At 46.3% G+C, this 18,709-nt stretch overlaps 3 protein-coding genes across 3 annotated transcripts in view; 1 reads left to right on the top strand and 2 right to left on the bottom strand.

Moving 5' to 3' along the window:
• Positions 1-4,223: 4,223 nt before the first annotated feature.
• On the bottom strand, positions 4,224-5,480 carry ACTL7B (actin like 7B; the record flags this gene model as incomplete). The annotated part of the gene is made up of 1 exon (XM_080709368.1): positions 4,224-5,480. The coding sequence occupies one exon, from the start codon at positions 5,478-5,480 to the stop codon at positions 4,224-4,226; it is 1,257 nt and encodes a 418-aa protein (XP_080565494.1).
• Positions 5,481-7,168: 1,688 nt separating this feature from the next.
• Positions 7,169-8,601, top strand: ACTL7A (actin like 7A; the record flags this gene model as incomplete). The annotated part of the gene is made up of 1 exon (XM_080709253.1): positions 7,169-8,601. The coding sequence occupies exon 1, from the start codon at positions 7,276-7,278 to the stop codon at positions 8,599-8,601; it is 1,326 nt and encodes a 441-aa protein (XP_080565379.1). The 5' UTR covers positions 7,169-7,275.
• Positions 8,602-13,207: 4,606 nt separating this feature from the next.
• Positions 13,208-18,709, bottom strand: part of ELP1 (elongator acetyltransferase complex subunit 1) — a gene marked incomplete at its 3' end in the record, with an annotated part of 55,251 nt that continues 49,749 nt past the window's right edge. The window contains exons 33-36 of the mRNA XM_080709079.1: positions 17,990-18,117; positions 17,396-17,550; positions 14,999-15,074; positions 13,208-13,275 (exon numbers count right to left, since the gene is read on the bottom strand). Coding sequence (XP_080565205.1) covers positions 13,208-13,275; positions 14,999-15,074; positions 17,396-17,550; positions 17,990-18,117 — 427 coding nt within the window. The remainder of the gene's footprint in view (positions 13,276-14,998; positions 15,075-17,395; positions 17,551-17,989; positions 18,118-18,709) is intronic.

Genomic DNA, 18,709 nt, shown 5'->3' with positions numbered 1-18,709 from the left:
TCCCCTAGATGATTCTGCTGCCCAACATTTTTCTCACACTCTCCTGCCCCTATCATTAAATAAACTGAGGCATGGAGCTGATTTGTAGAATTTGCTGATTTCTATGGGGTTAAATACACCCACCATGGCCAGTTTCAAGCAACCAACAGTTCATCCCTGAATATTTAACCATCAGCTCCCATTAGTCATTAAGAGCTAGTTCTAGCCTGGTGCGGTGGCATACGCCTGTAATCCTGGTACTTGGGAGGCAGAGTCAGGAGGATCAAAGGTTCAAGGACAGCCTCAGCAACATAGCAAGATTCTCAGCAACTTAGAGAGACCCTGATTCAAAACAAAAACATAAAAAAGGCAGAAGGTGCAGCTCTACTCTTACCTCCTCGCTTACGGTAGCTATGTTATAGGAAATTGTAGTGTGTGCGTGCGTGCGTGCGTGCGTGCGTGTGTGTGTGTGTGTGTGTGTGTATGTGTGTAACAGGCCTCTTGCCATGTCAAAGTAGTAGGATTCACCACTTGATGTCACTCTAATACTTGCTTTTGTCTCTGGGAATCTCAGGCAGGTAAGTCCCTGCTAAAATCTTGGCATTATTAACTTGGAAGTCTCCAGATGATGCTTATGAAGTTATATAATCCTCATTCATTATTTGAAAAAAAATTATGTATTTTTTTCCTAGAGAGATGGATAATTTGCAAAAAGGCGAAAACAAGGGCAAAGAGGCATTTTGGAATCACAAAACTTTGAGTTAGGACAAGACTGATTTACCAGGCAGGTGAACTTGTATAAGATTCTCTCTCTCTCTCTCTCTCTCCTCTCTCTCTCTCTCTCTCTCTCTCTCTCTCTCTCTCTAAGGTACTAGGGATTGTCTATTTTTTATATATTTTATATTATATATATATATATATATATTTTTTTTTTTTTGGTGGTACTGGGGGTGGAACCCAGAGGCTTTCTACCTCCAGGCTATACTCCCAGACCCATTTTATATTTTATTTGGAAACAGGGTCTCACTAAGTTGCTGAGGCTGGCTTCGAACCTGCGCAATCCTCCTGTCTCAGCCTCCCAAGCACGGGGATTACAAGTGTGCGCCACCACGCCTGGCTATGGTACTAGGGATTGAACCCTGGGGCATTCTACCTCTGAGCTATTCCCTTAGCCCTATTTTATTTTATTTTATTTTTGAAGCAGGGTCTTTCTCACTAAATTGCTGAGGCTGGCCTTGAGCCTGTGATCCTCCTGCTGTCTCAGCCCTTGCCAGTACTGGTATTTCAGATGTGCACCACCACGCCCGGCTTGGACAAGACTCTTAACCTCTCCAGGCCTCAGTGTCCTCATTTATAAAATCGGGGCGAATACTGGTAACTTCTACCTCATAGATTGGGAATAAATGAATCCATTTGTCAGGGACCAAGGACCCACTCTATGCCATGTTCTGCACTCTGAGGAAAACGGAATTAGAGAGGCGGAGTTCCTGCCCTCAAGACACCACAGTCTCACTTCAGAGACAAATACCTAATGGTCATCCAGGTGGGCGGGTGCGCACCTGTGATCCCAGTACTTGGGAGGCCGAGACAGAAGGATCACAGGCTCAAGACCAGTCTCAGCAACTTAGCAAGACCTAGTTTCAAAATAAAAGATGAAATTGGACTAGGGGTGTAGCTCAGAGGTAGAATGCCCCTGGGCTCAATTCCCAGTACCAATAATAATAGTAACAATAGTCAACTGACACCCTCAGGTCTCCGCACTTCAGTGTGAGTATGTTGGCCTTGATTCTTAAAACCTTGATAAAGATTCTTATGTAGTAGCTTTTTTTGGTAAGGGAATAGTGGAGTGTGGATTTTATTTCAATTCTAAGAGTTGTCTCCATCCTTAGCCTCTTTTCCAGACAAATTTGTTCCAAAGAAATACTATAGTCAGGAATAAAAACTGAAGTAGCTAGAATGTCCTCTAGCTGGCATGGAAGGGTTAGATGCATTGGCTCAGGAGCTAAAATATCTTGCAGAGGAGCCCATATAGGCACGGTTTGACTCAGGGGTTCCCCTTCATCAGGGCGGCAACTCTGCTTCGCTGAGATTCTCTGAGCCCCCTAGTCCTTGATGGGTCAGCTTCAAGCTGGCTTCCTTCCTGGGGGCAAAGATTGCCCCAGCAGCTCTAGGACCCAGCCCTCAGCTCACGTCAACCTCCCACACAAAGTCTCACTCTACATGGCTGGACTGTCACTCACGCACTTTGGAGTCAAACATAATGGCCAGGGAGAGGCTTGATCCCAGGGGCTCAGACTAAATTGCAAGCTCTGCCATCGGAACTGGAAGGGACCGTCAGCCCTGGACCACATCCGACACCCATGGAGAAACTGGGGTGTCAGGAAGAGTTAAGAGGGAAATGGTGGCATCAATCATTCTCCTTCAGGAATATAATATAATGTGCTAGACCTGAGCATAACTCACCATTTGGAGGAATGTGAGGGTGCAAGCGGGGTTCATGAGCCTCTTCACATACCGCCTCCACTCTTCCCTGTACTAGCTCGACCTTTAGGGAGAGGATTCAATTTTTGTTTTTTTGTTTTGTTTTTTTCCCTGAGTAATACACAGGTAGAAGTTGGATTCCTGGGAAGATGTGGCGGGGGATGCAGAGGGCTAAGCATCCAAATATAAACTGAAGTTAGTTACCACCTCTGTTTTGCGCACACACACACACACACACACACACACACACACACACACACCACCCCACACACACCACCCCTGTGTCCCTCTTCACTTGCATTTCCAAGTCCCAAACCACTTCCCATTCTGTAGGATGGGAAATGCCCTCCCTGCACAGACCAGGCCTCCACCTTTCCGCCCTCTCCTTCCATGATCAAGTGCAAGTGTCTAGCTTCCTGCAGCTCCCCCGACATCCTCTTCATGTGCAGTGGTTATGAATTTATATCTCCTAGTGTCACTTCACTGGCATCTTAGGAGAGAAAGAAGATGGAAGCACGTTCAATGGGTTATCTTAGGCTAACCACCCGTTTCCTCCCACCCCATTAAATTTCCGGTCATGCCTGTGATTAGCTTAAGTTTGTGTCAAGGGGTAAGTGATTTTTTGTTTTTTTGTATTCCAACAGCCCTTGCCATACAAGGGGTGCCTTCAGAGATGATCAGGCCAAAAGCGGGCAGAAGCTGCAACCAGACGTGGCGCAAGTTGCTGAGGGGGCAGCAGAGACACAGATGTGACTTGGGTGATCTCTGCAACCAGCGGGTGGAAGTACATTCACATATAGCACCTGCTGACGGCGGTGGACTGTATGTCATGTTCTCTTAAAATGCTCTATCTCCTCAGGCCTTTATGATCAGCATTTGTCAAAGGTTCGGGGGTTGAAACAGAAACTAGTGCTAATTAAAAGTTATGTTAGAGCTGCAGATAGGTAACCTTTCTCTGTAGCAGATACTGAGTTCTATGTGTGGCGGTGAAGCCTGGCCAGCACCCAGGTACTAAACTTCAGGTCAGAAGAGCCAATGTCTGTGCAATGGGGGAGATCTATGGGCAAGGCCTCAGGAGATGGCTGTCTTGGTTTTTTTTTTTTTTATGTTTGGTTGTTCGTGGTCCTGGAGATTGAACCCAGGGGCATTCTACCCTTGAGCTACATACCCAGCCCTACTTTTTTATTCTTTATTTTGAAACAGGGTCTTTTTAAGTTGCAGGGGGCCTCACCAAGTAGCTGAGGCTGGCCAGGAACAAGCGATCCTCCTGTCTCAGTCTCTCTAGTACTGGGATTACAAGTGTGTGCCACCACGCCCGGCTCATGTCAAGGTTCTTTCTCAAGTCCGCAGCCCTTATCATTGGCCACAGAAACAGAAGACTGAAGTCATCTGCTTCTAAGTCTCCTCCAACCCACCCATTAACCACGTGGTTTGATCTCTCAGAGCAACACTTCCCCTTGGCTGGTGGCTGAGCAAGTCAAGTGTCCTGAAGGAGATAGAGAAGGATGCTATGCTCTGAGATGATCTCCACCTCAGGAGGTGGACAGAGGAGGCAGGACCAGAAACGAAAGGGTTGTCCCCTGCTCCCCACCCCTGCCTTGGACACCCAGCAGAGCCAGCGAAGCTGATGCCTCTCAGCCCCCCTCCCCACCACCGCCTACAGTCAGATTAGACCAAGAAATGCACACCAGACGCGAGCCTTTACATCGCTAAACTTTTATGTGAAATTCTGAACTGTATAGCGCGGCCTGGGGGCCTGCCCCTCAGCACTTGCTGTAGATGGCCGAGCTGCCCCGCTCCTCGAACTCCTCCTTGCTGACCCAGAGCTGCTGGAAGGCCTGCAGCGAGGCCAGGATGGAGCCGCCGGTCCACACGGAGGTCTTCCTCTCGGGCGAGGCGGCCACGGTGGGGCTGTCCCGCGGGCAGAGCAGGCTGAGCTCCCGCTGGAAGCGCTCGGGGAAGCCGTCCAGCATGGTGCAGCCCCCGCACAGCAGCACGTTGGCCGCCATCTCCTCCTTGAAGCCGGTGTCCTGGCAGCGGCCCAGGCAGGCGGCCGTGAGCTCGGGGAGGCCGGGCTCGCAGGAGCCCACCAGCGAGGGCTTGAAGAGCACCTCGGAGCAGCGGAAGCGCTCCTGGCCGATGGTGATGACCTTGCCGTCCGGGAGCTCGTAGTCCACGCGCAGGTCCTCCAGGCTCAGGCCGCGCTCCTCCTCGGGCAGCAGCGCGGCGTAGCAGCACTTCTTCTTGATGTGCTCCACGATGTGCAGGTGGTCGTCCGTGAACGGGTGGCCCGCCTCGTTGAGCAGCTGCATTAGGTAGTTGGTGAGGTCGCTGCCCGCGTAGGCGGCACGGCTGGTCAGGCCGGGCAGCACGTCGCCCTCGGAGATGGGCACCGCGTGCGAGACGCCGTGGCCGCTCTCCAGCACCAGCCCCGAGGTCTTGCCGTACGAGTAGATGGACAGCAACGCCTGGGACGTCACGTGCATGGCCGGGATGCCGAAGGCCTCGAACAGCAGCTCGGCATACTTCTCGCGGTTGCTGGCCGGGCTGAGCGGCGGATCGGACACCAGCACGGCGTGCTCCTCGGGCGGGATCTTCATGGCCGTGTGGAAGATGTACTCCCAGATGCTCTGCACGCAGTCCCAGTCCACCACGACGCCGTGCTTCAGCGGGTTCACCAGCTTCAGCGGCGCCTCCATGTTGAGCAGCTCGTGGCCCACGAAGGTCTCCTTGCGGGTGTCGCCGGCGTCGGCCGCCGCCTCGGGGCTGCGCTTGCCCACGGTGGAGGAGATGAAGTAGGTGGGCCGCGGCTCGCCCGCGTAGCCGCACTTGCAGTACTGGGAGCCCAGGTCGATGATGAGGGCCTTGATCTTGCGCACCTTCTTGGGCTTCGTCTTGAGCTGGGCGGCCGCGCTCGCGTCCCGGACGCCGGCCTCGGGGCCTGGCAGGGCTCCGGCCTCTCCAGGGTCGCCCTGGGCCGCGCCCACGGGCATGGGGCTGGGGCTGCTCCTCGTCGCCATCGTCCCTCCTGACTCACATCCACATCCCACGGCTCCTCGGGGAGGAATGAGCCCACCTCGGCCGCGGCTGGGCAACCACCTCGGATTGTGACGTCACCGGGCCGGTCCATTCGGCAGCCACAGGGAGGGCTACTGGTCAGCGGCCACCCCTGGCCCCCTAATGGGTCTGCTCCCGGCTGGAGCAGGTGGCCGGCAGTTTTAGAAACCCAAATACACCGAAGGCTCCAGGGTTTCTGCTCGATCCTGTAACATCCCCCTGCCTAGGCAGCCCTGTCTACTGACAACATCTTTTCTTCCTCTGCTCCTTGGCAGAGATGGTGACCAACATTTTAGCCCCTTCACAAAGCCAGGCAGGTACTCAGGTTATTTTGCAGACTCTCGGGAGGTAGCCAGGGCTGAATAAATAAGAGGTTCAGCATTCATATGACTCGCCTAAGAATAAACTGCCCTTGAAGTGATTAGACTTTAACTCAAGCTCATCCGGTCTCCTGAAGGAGCTTGAGGGTCCTGAGTTCTTTCCCATTCACTGCCCCCACCAGTAGCAAAGCTCATGAGCCGCACTTGGTCCTTACTGTTCTCACACCCCAAAGGGTCAGGCATCCTGGCACCTCCCCAAAGGAGAATGCCATCACTGCAGCGTCTACCTCTCTTTTAGGGGAGGGGGGGATTCTGGAGATGGAACCCAGTGGACTACCTTTCAGCTACACCCCAATCCAATTTTTTAAATTTGGAAACAGGGTTTTGCTGAGGGTCTTCGTAAATCGCTGAGGCTGGCCTGCAATCCTTATGTCTCAACCTCCCAAGTACTGGGATTACAAGCATGAGCCTCCATGCCTGGTTAGCATCTGCCTGTTTATGAAGAGCACAGGGCTGGAGGTGAGGGTGAGTCCAAGGTGTGCTTAAGATTGGATTCTGGGTGTCCTGAGTATGAGGGGCATCAGCGCCCAGGTGTCCAGCCTCAGAGGTGGCATGTGAGCCAGTGTCCGAGCAGCCTCCACGATGCAGGCTGGCACCATCAAGGCCTGTCCGCAGGCCCTGGGAGGAGGCCCTTGGAGGAGAGCTGGGCCACTCCTGGCTGGAAACCCTTGGGGGAGCTGCGCACCCGTGAGCCTCACTGGCCCCACTGTCATCCAGCCTTTGTGGGTCGTAGTCTTTGCCGCACTCAGTTCTGCTGTTCTACCGCCAAACCCGCCATAGGCAATACACAATGTGACCCTGTTCCAGAAGCTTAGACACGACCATGGGTCACAGCTGGATCTGGCTGCATCCTGATCATCCTCCATCCGGGCTGCTCCCCAACTCCAGGCTCATCCCTCGCCTCTTTCAAGTCCTCACACAACTGCCACCACCTCAGGGCCACTGCCCAGGCCACACTGGCACTGCAGCTTGCCTTGTCCTGCTCCGCCTTCATTCTAAACACATTCTAACAGGTATTTGTTTTGCTTAGCACTTATTTATGGTCTGTTTCCCCCTAACCCCAGTCAACAATATAAACCCTACCATGGCAGATCGTCTCCCCCCCCACACACACTGCTATCTTGCATGTTGCAGGGACTCAGTTAATCTTCACTGAATGAATAATCAGTTTATCACAAATTTAGAAAAGGAGGAGTCATTTCTAAAACAGCATCTCAAATGTCCTCAGGACAACAGTCCCCAATATCTGGAAAGGCCTGGATTACTGGATGATGTCACAATCCCTGATGTCATTGTTGGGAACATTCTCAAGTTGCCCTCTCATGCAGGCCTTTCAGGCCTTGAAGCCAGCGGGATTGAGGAGCTTGCTGAGAGCAGTATGGCTCTGGACAGTATGTTTGCTCCACAGGCAGCAAACATAGGGGATGGGCCTGCCAAGAAAGCAGGTGACCAGGCTGGATGCCCGCACACACAGGTCCTCCAGACTGCCTCCTTAAAGGACGGCCCTGCAAAGCGGGCTGTGTGGGTCGGCCGTAACAGTGCCGAGCCAGAAGATTCTACCAAATCAACAGTGCCCAAGGAGAGGGCCAAGCTGGAGGTGACCAAAGCTGTGGTTGTAGACCTTGGCACTGGCTACTGTAAATGTGGCTTTGCTGGCCTGCCAAAGCCCTCCCACAAGATCTCAACGACGGTGGGCAAGCCCTACATGGAGACTGCCAAGACTGGGGATAATCGCAAGGAGACATTCGTGGGGCAGGAGCTGCTCAAACCAGAGGTTCGTCTCAAGCTAGTTAATCCTCTGCAACATGGGATCATCGTGGACTGGGACACAGTGCAAGATATCTGGGAGTACCTCTTCCGTCAGGAGATGAAGATCTCCCCCGAGGAGCATGCGGTCTTGGTTTCAGACCCTCCGCTGAGCCCACACACCAACAGAGAAAAGTATGCCGAGATGCTGTTTGAGACCTTCAACACACCCGCAATGCACATTGCCTACCAGTCCCGCCTGTCCATGTACTCCTACGGAAGGACCTCCGGCCTGGTGGTGGAGGTTGGCCACGGTGTGTCCTATGTGGTCCCTATCTATGAGGGTTATCCTTTGCCCAGCATCACTGGAAGGCTAGACTATGCAGGCTCTGACCTGTCAACCTACCTGATGAGCCTGTTGAATAATTCAGGGAAACACTTCACCGAGGACCAGATGAACATCGTGGAGGACATCAAGATAAAATGCTGCTTTGTGGCCCTGGACCCCATTGAAGAAAAGAAAGTCCCTGCCACCGAGCATGAGATTCAGTATACTCTGCCTGATGGGAAGGAGATACAGCTGTGCCAGGAAAGGTTCCTCTGCTCTGAGATGTTATTCAAGCCATCTCTGATCAAGTCCATGCAGCTGGGCCTCCACACCCAGACCGTGTCCTGCCTGAACAAGTGTGACATCGCCCTCAAGCGGGACCTCATGGGGAATATCCTGCTCTGTGGGGGCAGCACTATGCTCAGTGGTTTTCCTAACCGCATGCAGAAGGAGCTGAGCAGCATGTGTCCCAATGACTCGCCACACATAAACGTGCTGCCTGAGAGAGACACTGCGGTGTGGACCGGCGGCTCTATCCTGGCCTCGCTTCAGGGTTTCCAGCCATTGTGGGTCCACCGCTTTGAGTATGAGGAACACGGACCTTTCTTCCTCTACAGAAGGTGCTTCTGAGCTTGGAACAGGCATGGCTGCCGTGGTGGTATGTCAGCTTTATAGGCAGGCACCCGTCCTCCACATTGGAAGCTGAGCCAGCACATTCGTCACTGTTATCATTAAACACTCCTCATATTTCCCTCGAGCTTGTTTCTTTATTTCCTGATTTAAGAACAACTTCATATATGCAGTGTCAGCCTTAAAATATGAATTTGTAAAAATAAAAGGGAAGGGGGAAGATGGAGTATGTTATATTGATTGGCAAAATATTTTTATCTTGGGAGAAACTGGTCCTAAAATTATCCTGTCCATATAGTGGGTACTCCCCACTGTAGAGACCACTTTATTGTTAAAATCGGCTTGGGAAGGGTTATGGAAGGCTCCTTTTCCATAAGCACCAGTAGAAAGTATTTTGTAAAAGTTCAATCTTCAAGACCACGCCTGTAATCCCAGTATTTGGGAGGCTGAGACAGGAGGATCAGGGTTCACAGCCAACCTCATCTACTTGGTGAGGCCCTTTGCAACTCAGTGAGACCCAATTTCAAAAATAAAGAATTAAATAGGGCTGGGGGTGTAGCTCGGAGGTAGATTGCTCCTGGGTTCTACCCCCAGTATCACACACATACAAAAAGTTTAATCTCCCACAAAGCAGCAGTGTGTATCTCATATAAAACCAGCAACTCTGACGGCTTGGAAATTGCTAGCAGCGGTACTGGACCCTGGCTTTAACTGTACCTTCTTTTAATTCCAGTAGACATGTATACCTCAATACCAATTCTTATTAAGCCATTATGGTATCTGACCACCGAAGGCTATATATTATGAGCAAGGTATGTGCATGTGTCTTAAAGGGGCAACTCTTTAGAAAATAGATCTCCCTTTTAAAATAACTGGAGTAAGACTTACCCTTCAGTGAACAGTAATGAGGTTGAGGATGCAAGCCACAGTCATTTTATGGATAACAATCCAGATTCTCTATCAGCCTGTATATCGTTGTAGAGTCTGAGGTGAAGGCTGCAGGTTCTAGGTCTGATGGTGTGGGTTTATGGGAGGCTGTCCTGTACTGGTTATTCATATCCAGCTGAGAAACATACAGATCTTTAGTAGCTAAGGGAGCCCCTCCTAGGCCCTGCAGGTTCTATGGTACTGCTTACTGATAACAGTACCTCACATAGCTGATTTAAAATCAGAGAGAAACACCTAAATACCAGTATATGGCCTCCAAGAGGAGCTCATAATAGCTGGCTAGTATCCTGAAGACTTCCACTTCTTACACAGAAGGCCCAAAGTCTCTTACTATGCTCCTTAGCCACGTATGCACACACGCAGCATTCAGAAGGGAGCTTGTCTACAACCTTTGAAGACATTTACAGTTACCCAGCATCTAAAATTTCCATCGTCACCCTGGCCCAACACATACAGCAGGAAAGGATGGACACCTAGAGACTGCCGAGGACTCTTGCAGATGGCATGTGTCGTGTTTAGTACTGGCACACGAGGAGGAAAATCTAATTATGCTTCTCAAATTTGCAGGCTCCTTAAATTACTAAGAATGGACAGTTCTATTTATTTTTCAAAAGATCTACCAGTTATGGATATAAAAAATTTCTTACACATCTACATGTATGTCAGTATATATATGTGTGTGTGTATATATTTCTATTTAAAAATAAATAGAAATTTATTTTTAAACTTGTGCCAGTGCTAAGAAATTATACCAACCTATACTCATAAAGACACAATGAAAACATTAGCTACTGCCTCAGTGTTTTAAAAAAATGTGTGACTCTGAAATCCACTTTGATTGGAGACCACCCTCCGCCAGCTCCCTCCAGATGTTTGAAGATCTGAGCAAAGCTATCTGACTCAACGGCGCCGAGAAAGTAACTGAAGACTTCGGCTTACTGTAGCATAAACCTGCTTTGAGAGAGTACAAATCTGGGGAAAGAGTGTGTGGTCTCTTCTAAAACTCAACAAAATCCTCTCAAGTGAAGCTCCCATCACTTACACGAGTTTCTTCTTTCTCCATATGCTCCGTTTCTTCCCTGTGGATTCCCTGTGGCTTTGCCTTCAATCTGGAAACCCTGTTGCTTCTCAAAATGACCAAAATTCAATCCTGCTCAGATAGGACAGTAACTGACAGTAATCTGCATTCACATAAATTCTTTCCTGCCACAATATATTATTTTGAAGAAATTAAGCATCCAATGACAACCTACACTATTAACAACAGATACATTTACTTCTACTTCTAGTCTATTGGTATGGGTCACTTTATTATCACCCAAAGCACTCAAGCACTGTAATATATTAAAATGCTATGTAAGTTACCATGTTCATTAACCCATTCCAAATAGTAATCACAAAACACAAAGTTGGATATCTAGTTACAGCAAATCCATTTTGGGTATGAGTTAAAGAGTAGATTTCTCAGCTGGGTGTGGTGGCGCACGCTTGTAATCCCAGCATTTGGGAGGCTGAGACTGGAGGATCATGGTTCGCAGACAGTCTCAACTACTTAGTGAGGCCCTTTGCAACTCAGTGAGACCTTGTTTCAAAATAAAGAATACAAAATAGGGATGGGGGTGTAGCTTGGAGGTAGAACGCCCGAGTTCCATTCTCAGTACCGCAAAAAAAAAAAAAAAAAAGAAAGAAAGAATAGATTTCCCCAGTGCAAGGTATTTCCTTTTTATATTTATTGTGAAAATGTTCAAATATACAAAAAAGTTGAATTCTACAGCAAATACTCCTAGGTTCTATAGTTAGCATTCTACTAGAGTAAGGAAAATCTTCCAAAGTTACTACGTGGGGTAGAGCTAGATTCCAAGGATCAGCAACAGCATTTCCTACTATTTTGTACAGGATAATGAAAGTCTGGTACTAAAACACAGGAGGAATCTTTAACTCGACCCAAGATTAGTCACAAAATAAACTGGGGTTTTTCTAGACTTGTCAAAAAGAGAAAATATTCCCATTTTTCCAAAGAAAATAACTGAAAGTTCTTTTGAGAAACTGAATGAAGCAGAGGTCAGTTACACATCATAAAAATGAGTGAATCTCTTTTATTTGAAGTCTCTTTTGTTCCCTAATTTCTCTCCAGCTTCCACATGAGCTAAAACATACTACCCTTCACTTCTGAGACAGGCGAATCTCAAACTTGGCATAGTACTCACTAGCGCCACCCATTTTCCTGCAAATGAAATCCTTTTGCTCTTTATGGCTAAGTAAAATTCTGTTATACCGTAGGTTCATTATCCATTCACCTCCTGACAGACACCCAGACTAGCTCCATAATTTGGCCATTCTGAATTGTACTACTAAACATGGATATGCGTGTACCACTAAATGCTTTTGAAATTCTCTGCCCTGAAACTCGGAAAGACATTAGACTTATTCTGGGTTTTGTTTACTTTCCTTTTAAAGTGGTTAATGTAAACTAACATTTCATGTCTACTTTATTAAATTCTATCCGTGCTTTTGTTTAGAATATTCTTTTGTCTTACAGCACTCTTGGATAACAGATGATTGAGTAATGAAAATGAAAAAGGGAAGAAAAAAAATGAAACAGCCTCAACACTGACAAAAGCATTTCAGTTAGAGGAGTTATTTGGAGAATAAAGAATTTTCAACCACGCATGCCACATGACAGGTACTGCTCACTCAAACCAATGGTGCTGTTTCAGAAATTCTGATTTGTTCCAGCTCTAACCTTGTTGATTCTCTAGCAGAAAATACACAAGTGATAAAATAGTCCACATAACAAAGTAACCAGAAGGCTTGGTTCAATGAAAACTGGAAGCATATAATAATAATTAAAACTAGAAGCATATAACTTAAGACAATTCATTTGACTTTTTATTACGCTTTTTTTTTTTTTTTTTTTTTGCAGTACTGGGGATGGAACCCAGTACCTTGAGCTATACCCCAGACCTATTTTTTATTCTCTGTTTTGAAACAGGGTCTCACTGAGTTGCAAAGAGCCTAAGTAGCTGCAGCTGTCCACGAAAATGCGATCCTCTGGTCTCAACCTCCCAAATGCTAGGATAACAAGCATGCGCCACCAGCCCGGCTTTTATTACGCTTTAAAGCAAAGAGACGCTAGTAAACTGATGACATCTGACTATTGGTAAGACTAGTAATCTGTTATTTATATGTATTGTTACATTGTTTTACTTGCCTTCATGTTTTTGAGGTAGAAGCCTTGAAACATCACTCCCTATTAACAGACAAGCATGGAGGGACACATCAGTTATGTGACTTGTCCAAGGTCCCAATAAGAATCAGACCTGTGGCTGGGAATGAGTCCCGATTCCATGATTACCATAAATAATAATCATTTACAATAAATAATCATCTCACAGAGCACTAAATAGCAAAGATTCTAGAAAATAATGTGATATACTAGCTAAAGCTTGAAGTTTTGCTAATGATTAAAATGTATACCCCCCCAAACAGAACCGCCTGGTGTCTGCCGAGGCCTGGTGCACACTGTAGCTCTGGGTGATGTGTGAAGGCAGGCCCGCACACCTCCCAGGTCTCAGCTGCCAGGCTTCGAGGAGCAGGGGGGGCAGCTAGGCACGAGCGGAACAGTCTTCTCTGTTGGCACCCTCCTAGCTCCCCTCAGTCACTCCAGCAGTCTCAGTTTCCACTGGGTTCTTCTGTCCATTTTTGGCGGTAGAAAAATATCAGCATCTAAAGGTAAGAAAGAAATGGAAATTATGACAGGCACATTCTCTTGCTGGTGGGAGCTCTGAAGCAGCCTCTCTGCACTAAACAATCTAGGTAACTAAGTTTTATAAGCTACAAGAAGACCATCACATCCTGGAGGCCCTGCCCAAGAAGAGGGACTGCACTGGTTGTGGGTACACGGCAATATATGCTTTCTAAAACTCATCAAATTGTATGCTAAATGCTACATCTTTTACTATATATAAAATTCAAAACAATTTTTTTGTAGTAATGGATTGAACTCAAGTGCATTTTATATCCAAACTACACCCTCAGCCCTTTTTTAAATTTATTTTGAAACAGGGTCTCACTATGTTGCAGAGGGCCTCATTAAGTAGCCAACATTGGCCATAAACTTGCAATCCTCCTGTCTCAGCCTGACAAGTACTGGGATTGCAAGCTTGCGCCACCATGCTCAGCTTTCTATTGTAGTTTTTAATTAGATACAGGGTCTTGCTAAGTTGCTGAGCGCCTTGCTAAATTGCAGAGAATGACTTCCAACCCGCAATCCTCCTGTCTCAACCTCCTAAGTACTAGGATTACAGATGTGTGCCACCATGCCTGGCTGACAGCCTACTTTTTCTAATACAACCCTGTAACCACAGGACATTGATCATAAACGTGCAGATGATGAAGAGCCCTCCAATATTACAAAGTGTCTTTAAGATTTAGTTGGAAAATGGAAGTGCTCTTTGATGTGGGGAAGCCATTTAGAATATCCAGGGGAAGGTGTGACTGGACCTGTCCTGAGGCCAGCCTCGCGTCAATAGCAAGGAACAGAGATGAACTATGTAAACTAAACAATTACAAATCACCTCCGGTCCCAGATGAATTTTTAGCATCACAGAAATAAGTGTATATGTTGGAAAAAGCAGGCTGGCAAGCACCAGGAGCGAGGGAGCTGGGCTACCACAGTTACTGTGCAGATGTACAGGTTCCATTTGGATGGAAGCAACCCAGGTTGCCAAAGTTAAATTTAATCTCAATCCGCAAAGGCTACTTCAAGTGTCATCAAATGCTATCACACTGCAGCGACAAAATTTCAGAATGTTGCTATTACGTGATACAAAATGCAAACAAGAACAGAAAAACTGCCAATTAGCTTAGAACTTATCACCAACTTTTCAAAACTAAGAGAGGGTTGGTACAGTTGAATGATTCACCTGAAGGGCAAATACCCAGGCACCAAATGTATCTCAAAAGTTTCTAGCCAACCTTCAAAACAAAAGCTTTTGGGCTTGTAACTTTTAAAAATATATAATCTGATTGAGAATCACCATCTGCCAACAAATAAGACATTTTTGGTATAATAGAAAATATAAATACTAATATTCTTTGGATTTGCCTTCAAAATATAGTCAATCATTAAAAGTGATAAAATGATCTAGTACTGCATAAACAACTATTATAAAAATATCTCCAAGATATAGGGCTTAACTTCCAAGAGCCAAAAACGATTCAGAACAAGCTTTCAAATGTATATGCAAATGCAGACTGTTTAGATTCAAACTGTAACTGTGATGTGTATGAACAAGTATAGGCCAACGTCACTAAATATTTATAAAAAGTATACATTTAATGTCACGTTGATTTTCCATTACTAAAGATATAGTCTTAAAATGGAGGGGAACTGAAGCCAATACTCAATGCTCAGAACTGTGATAATTTATAAGAAAGGGATACTAACCCAGAACAGGAGTAGACGTCTTCTGCTGTTGATAAGAGGCCATGATACTGTTTGCAGTAGAACTGGGACCTAGAACCTAAGTAGTAAACAGAATATATCAGCAAAGATTATCTTATATTTCTGACAACTGCAAAAACCAAAGGCCAAACCTCTAGCAGCAGTAAATTGCCCACCACTTCTTTTAGTACCATATTGACACAGTAATTCTTTTTCTTTATAATTTTTTTTAATGTACTGGGGGTTAAACTCAGGGGAATTCTACCTCCTAGCCCTTTTTATTTTGAAACTGGATCTTGCTAAGTTGCTGAGTATCTTAATCAAATTCCTGAAGCTGACCTGGAACTTACATTCTTCCTGACTCAGCCTTCCCAGTAGTGTGATTACAGGCATGCCCCACCATACCTGGCTTCTTTGTGATTTTATTTATTTATTTACTTTTTTGTGTGTGGTACTGAGGATTGAACCCAGGGGCATTCTACCTCTGAGCTGTACCCCTAGCCTTATTTTTTAATTCTTTATTTTGAAACAGGTTCTCACTAAGTTGTGGAGGGCCTAAGTAGCTGACACTGGCTATGAAATCTTGTCTCTACCTCCCAAGTATTACTGGGATTACAAGCATGAGCTACCAGGCCAGGCTTCTTTGTGATTTTAATTTGCCAGTTTCTCAGGTTTCAGTTTAGACCTTTAATTCTCCTTTCTCCCAGAAGAACAGGGCAGAAATGGGGAGGGGAGGACAACACTGTGGCAGCCTACAATGATATAGGCCTAGCCTTTTCCAATGAGGAAGCCACATCTCAGAGGAGGGAAATACAAGAGACCATAGAATATACTCGGAGTTGGGAAATAGTCATTTTTATGTTAAAACAAATAAAAGTATATGTATCTTTCAAGTGGAATGCAAATGTGGTGCCCAGGTTAAAGGTAAAGCACAAGACTTCCCCAGGGTTTGGGGTTTCGTGTCTGCAGCAAGCCCCTGGGCAGAGGCCAGCCCTCTGGTTGCTCCACTCATCTCTGCAAGCAGTTTCTGCTGGAACACTCTTAGAAGTAATACTGTTACTTCGAGAGCACTTTCAACCACCTCCTGATATCCTGAAGGGAGCCCATCATCATACCAAACAGAAACACAAGTTTCCTGAGATGACTGCCACCTCTGGTCTCTAAGCATAAAACCCCCTCTTCTGTTGAAGCTGGGATGGGATTCCTCTGTCCGCTGGCTCCCTGTTGTGCTCCACTAACAGGGGGCCCCAGAGGGACAGTGCAAGGCTGGAGGAAGAGGAAGGAATTTGCTAGTTTTTACCCCAGCAGCTTCTGTCCATTCCCAATTTCTGTACACTGAGAACCAGCCTCGCCATGCTCCCTGGAGGCACAAGGTCCAGCTAGCAGCCTCTTCTGGGAGGCTCAAGAAGCTAGGTCTTGGGGCTGGGGCGAGGGTCAGTGGTAGCACCAGCTCAGCATGGGTGGGTTTCATCCTCAGTACTACACAAACACAAAAACAAAACCCAGGCCTCTATGTTACAATAATCCCCGAAGCTTTTCCACTATTCCCCTTGTTGCCTCAGCTGCAGGGGTAGAAGCTGAGTCCTCTGGGTACTGTCTCAGCATCCCATTCACCTCTGTGGTCCCTTTTGCCTCTTTAGTCTCTTCAATGCTGATTTAAGCAGTCAATGTATAATTCTCTGTAAGGAAGTAACAGGTATGATTTTTGTTTTCCTTACTGGACCCTGACTAATAATACCAGCTTTTCTGAATCTAAATTAAAACTGTTCACAAAAGACTTGAGGGTTAAGAGAGTAGGCTGAGATACAAACAATAAGTGAACAGATGATAGCATGGGAGACTTCCTGAAGAAACAAAGCTGTTTCAGTCCCATCCATGATTCAAAATGGGAGGTGAGAGGCCAACTCTGAACCTATCTTTCCCCTCTCTGCACTTCACTATCTTCGCGGATGACCTCTTCTTATCCATGACACCTACTCTATCTACAAAGGAGAAATAATGTCACTTTACTAGCCCCTGACTAAGTGATATAAAATCTTCTTATACTGTTTTTTTTTGAGGTACTGGGGATGGAACCCAGATGCATGCTACCTCCGAGCTACACCCCAGCCCTGTTTTTTATTCTTTATTTTGAAACAGGGTCTCACTGAGTTGCAAAGGGCCTAAGTAACTGAGTCTGAACTTGAACCACAATCCTCCTGTCTCAGTCTCCCAAATGCTGAGATTACAAGTGTACGTCACTACGCCTGACTTCTTATACTGTTTAGATACCAACCTAAGGTGATTGAACTAAGGCATATGATGTTTTAAAAATAGTTAAATTTTTGCTTTGACTTTTAAGGGCGTGTGTGACCCTGTGAAATGATGAAAGAACTGCATGCTAACTTTGAGAAAACTTACAGGTGTGGCTGAATTCTGCTGGGGAGTGAGAGTCCAAATTTCTGGAAGTGACTTTTCCATCAGCTGCAGAGCACTTTCAAAGGCCTTCTGTAAGTCCCTGCCTTGTTCATCAAGCCCAAAGAGGAAGAGCACCTTTAAAATGTGGTGTACTTCATCTAGAAAGAAGAAGGTGAAGAGTTGTCCCCAGCTCCACTGCAAGACTCATACCATAGTTTCTCAAGCAAAAAATTTCTATCTCACTACTAAAAATGTGCTTTTTCCCATATTTTCCTCTTTCTTCCCAAATGCTGGAATAATTCAACATATCTACAAAAGGAAAAACAACCCCCTGGGGCCAGGCAGGAAGCGGTGGCACTCAACCCTTTATCCTGGCTTAAGCGCTTGCCTCTCATAGCTCAGTCACATGACACCAATGAGGGAGGCTTGGAGGTCACTGGCTGCGAAGGGCGGTTTCTGCAACATGAACTAAAAAGACCCTTCCTGCTGAAAATTGTCTTTTCTCCTAATACTGGAAAAATTGTACCGCAATTACCTACCGAACTGTCTGTGGTGCCCATTTTCTATTTTCTTGGTATCAAGAGCCTGAAAACATACCTTTGAACCTTTCAGTGTTCTGTACCAATTCCTTCAGTGCCTCCAGCAGGGCCAGATCCTCTAGTGGACTCCCCTCTTTGAGGCTGTGCTTCTTCCGCTCTGCTTTGCGACGATTCTTCGATGATCTCCTGTCAGCGATTAGACAGATGTTCAAAAGGGGCTCTTCCTGTGCAGAACAGACTGAAACACATATATCCACTGGCCACCAACTTTCTGGGAAACCAGAGAGTCTACAGATAGTATATGTAACGAGGGGGAAATGGCAATAAGGAGTTCAATAAAATAAAGGGAGGTACATAAGAGTTACAAGAAGGAAGCAAGAAAAAAATCCTAGAGTAACATTTTTTCTTGAAGTTCTGATTAAAATATTGACTAAAATGAGTACATGGGTAATACTGAGTAATACTGAGTACTATTAAGTAACACTGAGTAATGTTGAGTAAAATGGTTATTACCTCATAACATGCTAGCATAATGACCAGAACAACCAATTTGAATTTTATAACAAACTGAATACATTGAAAACCAACAAAATAAAATTTAAATGAGATACACACTACGAATCTTACCAGAGGTAAGGACAAATGGGTGGATATAGTATAATACACCTAGTGATACATGACTGTACAAATGTGCCAGTTTGAATCTACAATGTGTGACTACAATGAACAAAAAAAGTATAAAAATAAAGAGATCCGCATCAGATTAAAACGAGTATAA

The sequence above is a fragment of the Muscardinus avellanarius genome (genome assembly GCF_963383645.1).
Source record: "Muscardinus avellanarius genome assembly, chromosome: 13".
NCBI lineage: Eukaryota > Metazoa > Chordata > Mammalia > Rodentia > Gliridae > Muscardinus > Muscardinus avellanarius.
This window is presented reverse-complemented; position numbering and strand designations above follow the sequence as displayed.